The sequence below is a fragment of the Conger conger genome, chromosome 2 (genome assembly GCF_963514075.1).
Source record: "Conger conger chromosome 2, fConCon1.1, whole genome shotgun sequence".
Lineage (NCBI taxonomy): Eukaryota > Metazoa > Chordata > Actinopteri > Anguilliformes > Congridae > Conger > Conger conger.
In genome coordinates, this window is record NC_083761.1 from 27,986,316 (window position 1) to 27,999,409 (window position 13,094).

Below are 13,094 nucleotides of genomic sequence, written 5' to 3' on the forward strand. Positions count from 1 at the left end.
GTACCTATAGGGTACTACCTCAGCGACAAGCATTTTTAGGCACTTTTTGTACCTTTACTTCTGTAAATGTAGATGGTCTACATCTCAGTGAAAGTTTCTGGTGGGGTCTTACCTTTGAAGACAAAGTTAATCTGGTCTACCCACTCAATGGCTTCTTGTTGACTGTTGGCGGTGAACTGTAGGGGAGTGCCGATCATCATTGTCAATGTTTTGTCTCAATTCAAATATCACTTAGATTAATCAGATAAAGGATAGTCATTTTATGGATAAAAGTAAGGGCATAATAAATATTCCAGCAAGCAAGAAATATTAAAATATTATTGACGTACATGCAAATGTGTACACATATAATATGTGGTATAGTATTTTTATCTAGACTATGTAAAAGTATATGTATTTTAATATTAATAACTTTATATTAAATAACACTACTAACGGCTATTTCGGCTATAAAGATAATGCAATTTGCAGGATGAACGGAGAATGAACTGTTCTCGCCACGTATTCTGCTGCACTCAGGGTTGAATTTTCTGCAATAATCTCATACATTTGTGAGTGGACAAAAAGTGCTCAAACCACTGAGCAATATATGTTTTTTGTTCATCATTCTGAATATTCCCTAGCTGAGTAAACACACCATCGCATCATTACTAGTTGATATGACGGAGATAAAAGCACTCAACTAATTACAGAATAATGTTGGTCTGACAGGAGCATTAAAACTGGCCTCTGGTAGAAAGATGGTTAATGTCCCATTGCCATGATGATAGCCATTTACAACAGTTACAGAAATGAGTAATGGGCTTCCCTGCTGTGCTTCTTTACGACCAGTCAAAAACTCTGAAGAAGTTTTGAACAACATTTAAAGAAGACCAATACTAATCTCTATCCCCTTATCAGTATCAATAGCCTGTGTAGTGTATAAAAACAGCAGCCTTCACTTCTAAAAAGTAATCACACTATGTCTGGTACAATGCTGTCTTGCATTAACCGCTATGCGATAACAGAAAACTAATAAGCCACCAGATTCTAAAACAAAGATAAATAATGTCCCTAAATATACTTTAATTCCTCAAAGTAATCTCCTTTTAAAAGCAACCATTCTTTAAGTTTCTTTCCTCCAAGTAATGAATGCTCAAACATCAGAAGTGTGTGAATTTAGCTCTTTATAATTTCCTGCAGACGATTTGTTTGTAAGCATCACACCTTGCCGAGTGCCAAGTTGCGGTTGTAGGAGGGCTAGCAATCATTATACATTATACATATATTTTAAAATTGTATTATTTTATTTTCACTTCACTATTTTCAAATAACAAGAAACTAAAAATCAGCTGGTGAACATCATGGCTAGATGTAACTAACTAGCTATCTGCTGTGCAGTGCAATCCAAAGCAAGTGATCATTTTCAGACCATCTTTCTTTCTCTGCCTTTAGAGAGAGGTACCTGACTTTAGGACCTGACTTTATCTCATCATATTTATCAGGACTGGCTAACACGGCTGTTCACTAAAAATAATCTGCAGAAAGTGAAGAAATAGTATTTCAGTACTACATACAAGTAAAAAAATATGTCCTACTTGTCTAACCTTTGGAAAGTGGAGGTAATATTCCTTTAGTTGGACTGCAATGCAAATTCATCATGAGCTACTGTTTTTTTTTTTAAAATAAATTATATTTAGACATTTTAGCTGCTGCATGTGAAACTAGATTTATTTGCGCCTGTACCTGAAATGCGCGTCTTCCAGGGGCTTTTAGCTCAAAACATGCGCTCTTCTTCGAGTCTTTGCGCAAGTTGGTCACCATCTCCGCACTGTAGCCATGAATGTAAAACGATCCCTTCTGTTGCTTGTCTGGTAGGAGAAAGCAACAAACACAACACTCTCATGCTCTGCACTTTCTTTCAATCACATTTCACTAACATTTCATAGATCTCCAGCTAGAAGATTGGGGGACAGAAATGGAAGCTAAAATATTGTGCAGGTAAAGGATTAGTAACTCAGCCAAATAACCCTGTTAAGAGATGAAAAAAAGAAATGACTAGGCAAATAAACAATTAAATACAGAATGGAATGAAGAACAAATACATTTAGGTGTATGGTTAGTGGCGGTTAAAGTAACACAAACAAAAAGTTGTTATTCTAGCTAGCCAGACTCCGTGAAAGGTCTTTGAAAAGGCGTTGATGAAGACAAACCTTTTTCACTCCCAAAGTAGTAGAATATTGTGTTGTTGAGGACACACCAGCGTTTCTGCCATTCTGAACCGAAGAAACTGTGGTCTGCAGAAGGCAATATATAATTAACACTAGATCATTGCTATATTCCTACATTTGTAGAGGTTATTATGAACAACCACCATACACATACTTTCATCAGTTGTACTGCCTGAATGATGCACAAATAAACCCCCTATTTTAAGGGACCAAAAGCAATTGGACAGTTGGTTCTTGTTAGTCAGGTGTATTTAATCACTTCCTTAGTGCAGGTATAAGAGACTACATACTGAAAGTTATCTCATTCTATTGCCTTTGGAGTCTTAGGACCACAGTAAAAAAAAAAAAAAAAATTGTCCTAAGCACAGTCAATGAAGCCATAATGAGGCTGAGAAATGACGGAAAAAAACAGAGGCATAGGCCAAACAATATGCTTACCAAAATGAACTATTTGGAACATCATTAAAGAGAGCACTGGTTAGCTCAGTAATTGCAAATGGGGCTGGTAGGCCAAGGAAGTCCTCTGCTGTTGATGACCTGTGATTTGCCCCACTGTCCAACTACTACTACAACTACACACTCAATGACCACTTACGTACATCATTCTAGTACTGGGTAAGACCTCCATTTGCCCTCAGAATAGCTTGAATTCTGGTCTATGTTGACATGATAGCATTACCCATTTGCCCCAAATTTGTCTGCAAATTCTTGCTGTGAATCTCCTGGTGCTCTATTGGATCGAGATCTGGTGACTGTTAAAGCCACATGAGTACACTAATGTTCCTGGAACCAGCTAGAGATGTGTGCTTTGTGACATGGCGCTCTCCTGTTGTTAGTAGCTTTCAGATGATGAGTAGGTCATGGCCCTCAATGGAGGCACATTGTTAGCAATAATACTCAGGTAGGCTTTGGCATTTAAACAATGCTGAATTTGTATTAAGGGGCCTAATGCGTGCCCCAAACCATTACACCACCACTACTATCCTGAACCATTGGCACAAGGCAGGATGGATCCATGTATTCATATTTACGCCAAATACAGACCCTACCATTTGCATGCCACAGCAGAAATCGAGATTAGTCAGCCCAGACAATATTTTCCCAATCTACTGTGTGGTATTGTGCTCCTGAAGCCCATCCACTTCATGGTTCAATGTGTTTTTACAGTTATTTAGCTGATGTGTTCAGAAATGCTCTTCTGCGGTGTGGAGTTACTGTCACCTTCCTGTCAGCTTCAGCCAGTCTGGTCATTCTCCTCTGACCCGTCTCATTAACAAGCATTTTTGTTCACAGAATTGGCACTCACTTGATGTTGTTTTTCACATAATATTTTGTTTGTCACACCTTTTTTCCAGGAGATCAGATCTGATTTACTCAAACCACTCCGCCTGGCATCAATAATCAATAGTCACTTAGATCACACATTTTGCCCATCCTGATGTTTGGTCTGAAAGACAACTGAACCTCTTGACCATGTCTGTATGCTTGTATACATTATAGTTGTTGCCACATGATTGGCTGATTAGATATGTGCATTAACTAGCTTGTGTGAAGGTGTACCTAATAAAGTGGTAATCATCCCAGTCTATTTGTGTCTTTTTGACTGTTGATATTGTCAGCCCCCCCTTGTTTAACAGATTTTCATTTAAATGGTTTTTCTCATAAATAAATAAATGTTTGTTTATCAAGCGAGGCTTCTTTAAGAGATTTATGCAAAGCCACTATCCTTCTCAAACTCTGTATATAGTTTTTTTGTGAATGATCTGAACATGAAAGTTCATTTGTAATATTGTTAGGGTAATTTTCAGTGAGCCAATGACAAATAGCAAAACAACTCAATTTGTATTAAAGAGACTGAAATCGGTTTGCTAAGTCATCAGACAAGGGCATTCATTTCAGCTCAGTACATGAAGAAAGCAGTTCAACATCAGGACACTGTCCTCTGAATGATGAGGAAAAAGAAATATAAGAAAAAATTTAAATGAAAAAAGATAACGTATTCATTTCTAAGTTCATGTGCATGCAGAATAATGAGTTCACAGCTATGCCATCTGGAACAACTACTTTTGTACTTGTTCAAGTTTGAGCTGTTATTCTAACCTTGCTTACTCTGCACATTATCTTATAGATTGCCTAGATAGCATTATTGCCTAGATAGCATTTTAAGATTGCTATTTAAGGGATCTAGGACTATCCTTATTGCTCTCTAATGAATGCTGAGCATCTTTTGAAACAGTAAAAAACAGTGATAACCACAGTGGCCATCTGATCAAAGCCTACGCATTACTTTTGTGCGATGTGCCTTTTACCACTGATTATTATCACCACCCAATCATTAAAAGTCAATACAGCTCCAAACCCACTGCACCAAGCTAATATTGTTTAGTTTAAGAAATTGCTTCAGGAAGTAATAACTATTGATCAATGTGTTGTGTTTTGCTTAAAATCAATGGATAATTTGAAGACATAATAAATAATAAACAACAGCAGGCTAGATATTCCATTGACCGCATATCCTATTGGTGTACTATTTATGCTTCACTGATAAGGGGTAAAACTGTTTGCAAAGCAGTCAAATTCAAACAGGATTAGCCAGTGAGTAGATGGAAATCAAATTCTCTGTTTCAGTTCGAGGAGGCTATCAACGCAGGCACACCCTGAGGTACTGGAAATGGAAGTGCACAGTATGTAGGCCACGGAAATTATTCCGTGGATGAATGATGACGCTGTGGAGGAGGCTCTGCGTGTTTGGTTTCTCATGTGCATATGTTCACACCTCCGTGTTTGTGTGCTTTGCGGTTACAGCAACATTTCTGAGGTGAGCAAGTTCACACTAAAAGAATGTAGCAGAAGGCCCAAAAAGAAAAAGAAGGCAAAGTCATTTATTTTTGGCTCCTGGCTGAATCCCTTGCGAAAAGACCAAGCACACTACTACAACCCCCTGCTAAACAGATGGAGGACAGGCCTATGGTTATGACTGTGCAAAGTGTAGCCACGAAAAGGGTTCATTTGAAAAAAGTGGTTCAAAATGAATTACCAAAATATGAACAGTCATAAGTACTTTATGTGTACATGCAATTTATAAAGACATTATGCAGGCTATTTATATAGACAAAGGGTGCCCAACCTGTGCCAAAGCGCTGAGGGTATGCTACACCAGCTGAGTATGCTAATTAGCATACCTTAAACCAGAGAGGAGGGAATTGATGAAATAGTACCGAGAGTACTGATTGGTTGGAACGAAAACCAGCATACCCTCAGCCCTCCCTTTGATCCATGTGTTTTAAATAAACCCTTTTTGTGGCTCCACTTTGCACAGTCATGATCATAGGCCTGTTAATAACCATGTAACAACATTGGTCTGAGAGAGATTTATAAAAAAAACTGTTGAAAAGCCCTGTGCTGACAGGACTCATAGTAGGTGCTAATAGGAACGTGTGGTCAGCGGTTCTAGGGTGATTGAGGGGAACTGAGGGGCACTGCGCTGATGGTGAGAGAAAGCCAGCCTCAACGTCGCTGGCTACATCTGCTTCTAGTCAGCATCTCTCAGCATTAATAATATTATAATTATTATAACAAACAATAATTCCTTGCATTTATATAGCACTTTTCTCACCTGCTGGTAACTCTGAAATCGTTTTACAGTGATGAGGGGGAAACACGCCTCAACCACCACCATGTGTAGCCATGTGTAGCACCCACCTGGGTGATGCAATGGCAGCCATTTTGCACCAGGATGCTCACCACACATTAGCTTAGGTGGAGAGGGAGAGAAAAGCAGCAGCATGCAGGCAGATAAAGCTGTCTGCTGCCAGGTATGGAAACATATCCACGCCAAAATGAAAATCCGACTCGGCTATTGCATTCCTTTGCATTTTTGCAAGTCCACTTTGAATTTTCATTGTCAAATTAATGTACGTACTTTATATGACAATATGTTAACCCTACGACAAAATTATGACCCCTGTCATAATTTAAATAAAAATGAAAAAAAATATTTTAAATAACAATTTATTGTTATTGTTATCTGCGAAAAAAAATCTAATCTAATCTTCAATTAGCCCTTATCAATGAATTTTCATGTTTTCATGGCACAAGGGTGACATAAATCAAATGTAAAAAATGTTTTCCCTTTGCATTATCATTTAGCATTATCATGCCCTGCCAAAAATCGAATTGATAACGCTGTCGTGAGCTATATTTTGATGCCATGTAAGGGTTTGCATGGGGAAATGGATTGTTTGTTTATTTCGCTTTTTTTCGCTGTTTTTTTTCATCAGTTAACCGAAAACAAGTTACCATGTGTAAGGCCCATGCAAATTCAAATAAAGAATTGCAGCGATTTACTATTGTTATTTTTAGACATCGAGCAACCACTGGCTGGGCTACTATTAACAGGTTGTATTGGTTAACTAGCTAACTATGGGCTTCAGGCCCACCCACACTCTGTGGATCACTAAAGGCAGCTAGTCACAGACTGTACACGGCACCGAAATCACAGTAGATAATACCTTCTGCCACTTAATATTGGTGGTAATGCTAGCTAACTAGCAAGCTAACAAAGTTAACAAATTTAACATAATTTGGCATTGGCTGGTATTTACACAGCCAGCAATGAAACACTAGACTGGGATGTCAGTAACATTTGTTCAAGCCCCCACCTGTACTATTTGAGTGACAGGTCTCTTGACTTTGAAAATGAAAATGCAAAGCAGTTATTGCATTATCAATTTGATTTTTGCCAGCATGACCAATGCAAACGGAAGCAATGGCATTTCATTTAATTTATGTCACCCTTTGTACCACAAAAAAATAAAAATGAAACGATAAAGGGCCAATTGAATTATCATTCGATTTTTGTAATTAATGATATGGTTACAATAAGAAACTGTTATTTAAAAAGTAGTTTTTAGTTTTCATTTATAATATGACAGGGTTTTGTTGTAGATGCCAAGAGAAACTGAACATGAAATGACTTTGCATTTACATTGCAATATTGTCAGATAAAGTGTGTACATTAACTTGAAAATAAAAATGGAAAGTCAGCCTTTGCATTTTCATTGAGTTATAACATTGTTTTTACTGTATGTACATGGAAAGAAAATGGAATGTAATTGCCAATTGCATTTAAATTTTGGCAAGGAATTTGGCTTCACATCCAGGGACTCTTTACATTACAGGGCCTGCTTCATGGAGGCCTGCTTATCTCCCAGGCCAGACAACCTGAGTTCAGTAGGGAATACATAGCTCATTCAGCACATTTTCATAGCATCTGAATAATCATGTAAAAACCAAAACATCTTTTCTGTGCTCAGTTGATCTTGCCTGGTGCAACTGAGCCAACTGATTGAACTAGAAGAAGGGGCTTGCACTTTTTGACAGTGTTTAATCGATTCCAATACACTAGACAAGCTTAGGAAAGTGTAGAAAAGTATTTGTCCCAGGTCTGTATCTTACCTCGTCGTTTCTTCTCGAGGTATCCTTGTTTCAAGATGTTACTGAGGTCCTGGGCTGCCACCACGGAGATCTCTTCAAAGACTGAGAAACATAACTTATTATCAAGGGATGGAAACACTGATTGAGGATTAATAATAAAAGCACAAATACAGTGATTCTTCACTTATGAGAGACCCCCCGAGAGATGTTTTTGTATTAATTGTGGACCTATTTCATTATACATATACGCCATATGTGACACAATATTGTATCCAAGAATTACAGTGCTTCAGGGGTTAAATTGTATACTTTTGTTGATTATAATATAGACTGCCATGGTAAAGAGTGTAACTGTCCTCTACAACTCAAGAACTTTAAAAAAAAAATCAGTTTCAGTTTATTTTATCTCGTATTCACCGCATATAATTTCCAGAGCCAATAATAATCAGGTAATATATTTGGTACCTTCATTGCCAAAACTGTTCCATGTAGCCCTGGATGCATTAATGGATTCATATGTATTATATGTATTAATATATGAATGTGCATGCGTGTGAGTGTTCATGTGTGTTGCACATTTGAATTGAATATATGTGTGCATGCGTGTGTGTACCCAGCTTTGGTGGAATGGGGCTAACCTTGTTGTGTTGTGAAGGCCACAGTGGGAGCTAATGTGACAGTAGGGTCACAACCTTGACTGTGTTTCCAGCACAGTGTGCACCTTAGTGCTCATTCCTGTGCTTGCTCGCTCTCTTGTCTTTCTCTCTCTCTCTGTATTTCTCCCACTGTCTCTCTCTCTCTCTCTCTCAGTTCAATGAAATTTCCTTTATTGGCATGCCAAAACAATAGATTTCATATTGCCAAAGCATACAATATTATAAAGGCATACATTTAACTTTGAACAATACTTAAACATCAAAGACGAGAAACAACTGAAGCGTAACCATACATTACTTTCCCCTGAGTGGGGGATCGAGAAATTCTCTCTCTCTCTCTCTTTCTCACACACGCATATACACATGCACAAATACGCACGCAGACGCGCGTTGACGTACACAACACCAGAATCCTTAACAGGGAAGCACAAACTTCAGTGACCAAAATGTTCCACGTTGCCTCATCCCCTCTGAGCATGAATATTGCATTAGCTAAACCCCCTCCAGTTGTGGGGAGCCTGCTGTTGGGAAGCAGGGGAGGCGTTCCGCATGGAGTTTTATTTAGATGCTATGTTGCCGAGACCCACCAGGGTGTACGAGGTAGAGGCCGCCAGCCTTCATCAGTATGCGTGCCGGAATGCAATTACCCTGGAGGGGGGGACTGAATCTGTGACACGTGCTGGTTCACTGGTTTAATTTCATTGCTTTCGAGAACATTAGCAGCGTGGGGGATGCTGTTTCCCAAAGAGCACGGAGACAGCGACACACGGGGAAAAGGAAGGGGGGAGAAGCAGCAGCGATTTTTAAAGCGCCAGATGCTAATTCTACGGAACAATCTTTTGTTATTCATAGTGTTAGTCGGGATAACGCATAATGTCGTACATGCGTTACAGTAAGTGGGTGTACAGTACGAGATACAGAGAACAAAAATCTACGTACTTGCTGTAGTTTGTTTCTGTTCACCCTTGGGTGTGTGTGTGTGTGATGCGGATCAGGATCCGGGGCTTACTGCCTTCAGTTTAGGACAATGAGAAGTCAGAGAATTACTGTGGCTCCAGTAGTGAACATGTAATATGTGTTTGATTCTATAAGTGGGACAAGAATTCATCTCAGCTACATAACTGTATTAAGTGATAAGTGAAAAGAAAACCTTATCGGTAACAAATAGGTAGACAGACAGATAAATAGTTGCAATTCAGGAAACTATAGAGACCCAACAACATCGCTAAAAATCCAAACTGCGCTAAAATACCGCAGTACTGTGGTCTTACTGACCCATATTAAAAGCATTTGTTAGCGCGCAGGGTCCAGGTTTGAACTTGACGGATAAATATATCATGTAATGTCTGGGGGTCCAGTAATATATAATCCTCAAACAATAGGAGATTCCAAGTGTCAGAAGCAAATGAGGTGGGGAAAGAACCGTGTCAACATGTGAACGTTCGTACGGCAAAAGAAGCAAAACAAAACAGGAGGCGCACAAGCCTCATTACAGCCTCCCCTGGCCCTCCCTACCCACTCCTCTCCAGCCCCATCCAGGCAGTTAGTAATAAGACAAGCTTTGCCCTTTTACGACGTCGTTTAATAATGCCCTAATAATAATGACTGTAATTGGGAGTACTTAATGAGCAGAGCGCTAGAGGAATCTCTGAAGAGCTCCGGAATTGAATTGCTGTTTTCTTTTTCCTCCCCTTCCTCCGGTAGTCTGCGACAGGAGCGTCGCCTTGTTATCTCTGAGGGACATTGGGGTCCTGCTGTGTTGGGGGGGCATGGGACTGCCGGCATGTTCATTGTGCCATCCTCAGAAACTATAACCCATTGCTCACAGAAAATGCCAATTCATTTGCTGCTATTCAATACGAGTGGAATGATATATATCAGCTTTCCGGTAAATATAATGGTAAACCTATATCCCACCTACAGTGACATTTTGCATCAGCATATCGGTCTAGGGTAAATGGTCTTAACATCCAGGGGCAGGTATTTCGAATTTGATTATAATTCAGAAGATCTGGTTTCAGAAAAAAAAGAATATATATATATATATATATATATATATATATACATATATATATATATATTCCAGAATCTTGCAGTTATATAAATAAGATTAATACAATTTAATTGGCTGTAATGTTTGACAATTGGCACTCGTGGAAATTGATCATTGTGCAAACAATGCTTGCCTGCTTCGGATGGTACTGATAGCGAGGTACACAGTCCAATGCATCTGCATGCTGTCTAGCCACCAGTTTCTACGTCCTGATATTTCATCTCTCAGTCTTCTTCAATACAGTGTAAATGCTCAAGCGTGACTGTACTGCTCTCACCGTGCTTTCTGAAATAGGGGTAATTCGGTTTACACAAGCACACCCCAATGCGATATTCTGGTGCTACAACCTGCACAGTGAGAATGCTATGTGCTGGCTGGGGTTACTATGGACTGTGCTGTGCTGTGCTGAGGAGGCCATATAGAATACTTCTTACCAATTATGTCAGTATGGAGAGGCTGTCTGCTGCTGGAGTCCAACACAAACATAAAGACCTGAGCAATAAAATGGCTGATGAAGCCCTTGTTCCACTTGGCAATCGGATTGTAGGTTGTTTAATAAAACCCACAGCACCATGTTCCCTGTGTTCCTCCCTAATGGTCCGAAATCTATCAAAGGCATAATAGTTTGTTCCCTTGCACTGGTTGGCTTGTTGAAGCACTGTCTGCGGGTAATAAATACACCTATTACTGTAGTACAAAAGCTTTAATTTAGAAATCCAATAGGAGATAGAGAGATCAATAAGTATCTTATTAATAATTCCTCAACATATACAGTTAAATGCAAGTATTGGGACAGTTGTGTTGTTTTCAATTTGGTTGCTGGTTTGTTTTTTTCAAACAATGACTATGAGGCAAAATGATCAATGTCTGCATTAATTTATTTTAAACAGACAACTTTGAACTACAATCACCGAGCACTTTATTAGGATTTTACTCTATTATTCTATTCAGAGCACGGTTATATCATCTGGAGGTCTCTGTAGAGTCTACTTTTTAAGCTAAAACTGCAGATGATGACCATAGAAATGAGTATGTCCACCAACAGAGTGGATGAATCAAAATAAAAAGTCCATTAGAGCTATTGCAGAGTGTTTGTGTATTCCAAAGTCAAAAGTATGGAATATCCTAAAGAATAAACAACAGTACTGGGGGACTTAGGAATAACCAGCGTTCAGGCTGTCCATAGAAAACATAGAAAACGATCACAGGATGATTATAAGACTTTATGCAACATAAATCCTGAATTGTCAGCTTGATTAGTAATGGCTAATGATTTCCATACATAGGGAGTGAAAGTATCATAGGATATGACTATGAGAGGAAAAATTACAGGGGCTACACTTCCAGATATGACAGACAGTCTTATGTACAGATGAGGCTTTTTACCAGAGTGATGGAAAGATCAAAGTGTGGAGAAAGTGAATGGACTTCTTTGGACCGTTGGCATACTACTTCATCTGTCACGCATGGTGGAGGCAATGTGATGGCTTATGCCTGCATTGCTAAATCTGGTTACTGGTTCAATGGTCTATATTGGTGATGTAACATTGGTGATGGCAACACCAGAATGACAGCTGAAGTATATAGAAACATATTGCCCAACACAATTCAGTGAAATGCCATGGAAGTTTATCATGCAGCAAGACAATCCACCAAAACTTACAGCAAGCTTAAGGAGCTCATCTGGAAGAAAAGGTGGAAATGTTTGATGTGGCCCTGTCAGTCACCAGACTTAAGCACACTTCTCACTTGCTCAAAAGGAAAATGAAGTCTGAAGCCCAAGCAAACACATTGGGTGGCCTGTAGCGTAGTGGTTAAGGTAAATGACTAGGACACGCAAGGTCGGTGGTTCTAATCCTGGTGTTGCCACAATAAGATCCACACAGCCCTTGAGCAAGGCCCTTAACCCTGCATTGCTCCAGGGGAGGATTGTCTCCTGCTTAGTCTAATCAACTGTACGTCACTCTGCATAAGAGTGTCTGCCAAATGGCAATAATGTAACATTAAAATCATGATCTTGATGCTTAACTCTGCATTGTAATAACATGCTGTTGAGAAAATGCTCATATTGATTAAATCAGTCTACTAATTCACTATCTTTGATGGAGCAAATATTTTCTTTACCACCTTGGGCAAACTTTCAGGTTGACATGACTTGAGCAATGGCATGCGTGTGACACATGCTGACACAGGAGAGAGGTCTTAATGCCTTTCACCTACAGCACTGTCACAAAACACTGCTCGGAAACCCACAAACACTCAATCTCCCCTCTACACTACAACACACAATATGGGAGATATAAACTAGATAGATGCCTGAATCGCTTTCCTATCAAAAAGCACCAATGTCCTGTAAGAGGCAGCAGAAATTGGCCTCGCCGTTGCAGATGTGCAGTGTAAATACATCCCTGGGCCTGGAACAAATATTCTAGTAGCAGCTTTAGGAAGCTGTAGATCGATATATTTTCTGCTGCGCTGCATTACGGGGGGAAGAAGCGTAATCAGCGAAAAACAGCGGGATCGGTCGGGCCCGGCCTCCTCCCGGGCTCCTGTATATCACACCCTCGCTTCCAGGGCTCAGTTATTGCTGCACTTCCCTGGGCTTTTCATTTGAGCTTACCTTTTTCCTTTGGAGCGTCCAATACAGGCGATCCCATCTCACCACGCCTAATAACACGGAACAGCACTCGGATAAAACACCAGGTTCTACACCGGCGGCTCTTGTCCATCAACCTGAGA

The 13,094-nt window shown here is 39.6% G+C and overlaps 1 protein-coding gene across 2 annotated transcripts in view; it reads right to left on the reverse strand.

The window, feature by feature from the left end:
* skap1 (src kinase associated phosphoprotein 1) overlaps positions 1-13,094 on the reverse strand; it is a 184,955-nt gene that overhangs the window by 57,849 nt on the left and 114,012 nt on the right. For both annotated transcript variants that reach the window (XM_061232330.1, XM_061232329.1), the window contains exons 5-8: positions 7,668-7,748; positions 2,193-2,276; positions 1,726-1,850; positions 113-176 (exon numbers count right to left, since the gene is read on the reverse strand). In XM_061232330.1, coding sequence (XP_061088314.1) covers positions 113-176; positions 1,726-1,850; positions 2,193-2,276; positions 7,668-7,748 — 354 coding nt within the window. The remainder of the gene's footprint in view (positions 1-112; positions 177-1,725; positions 1,851-2,192; positions 2,277-7,667; positions 7,749-13,094) is intronic.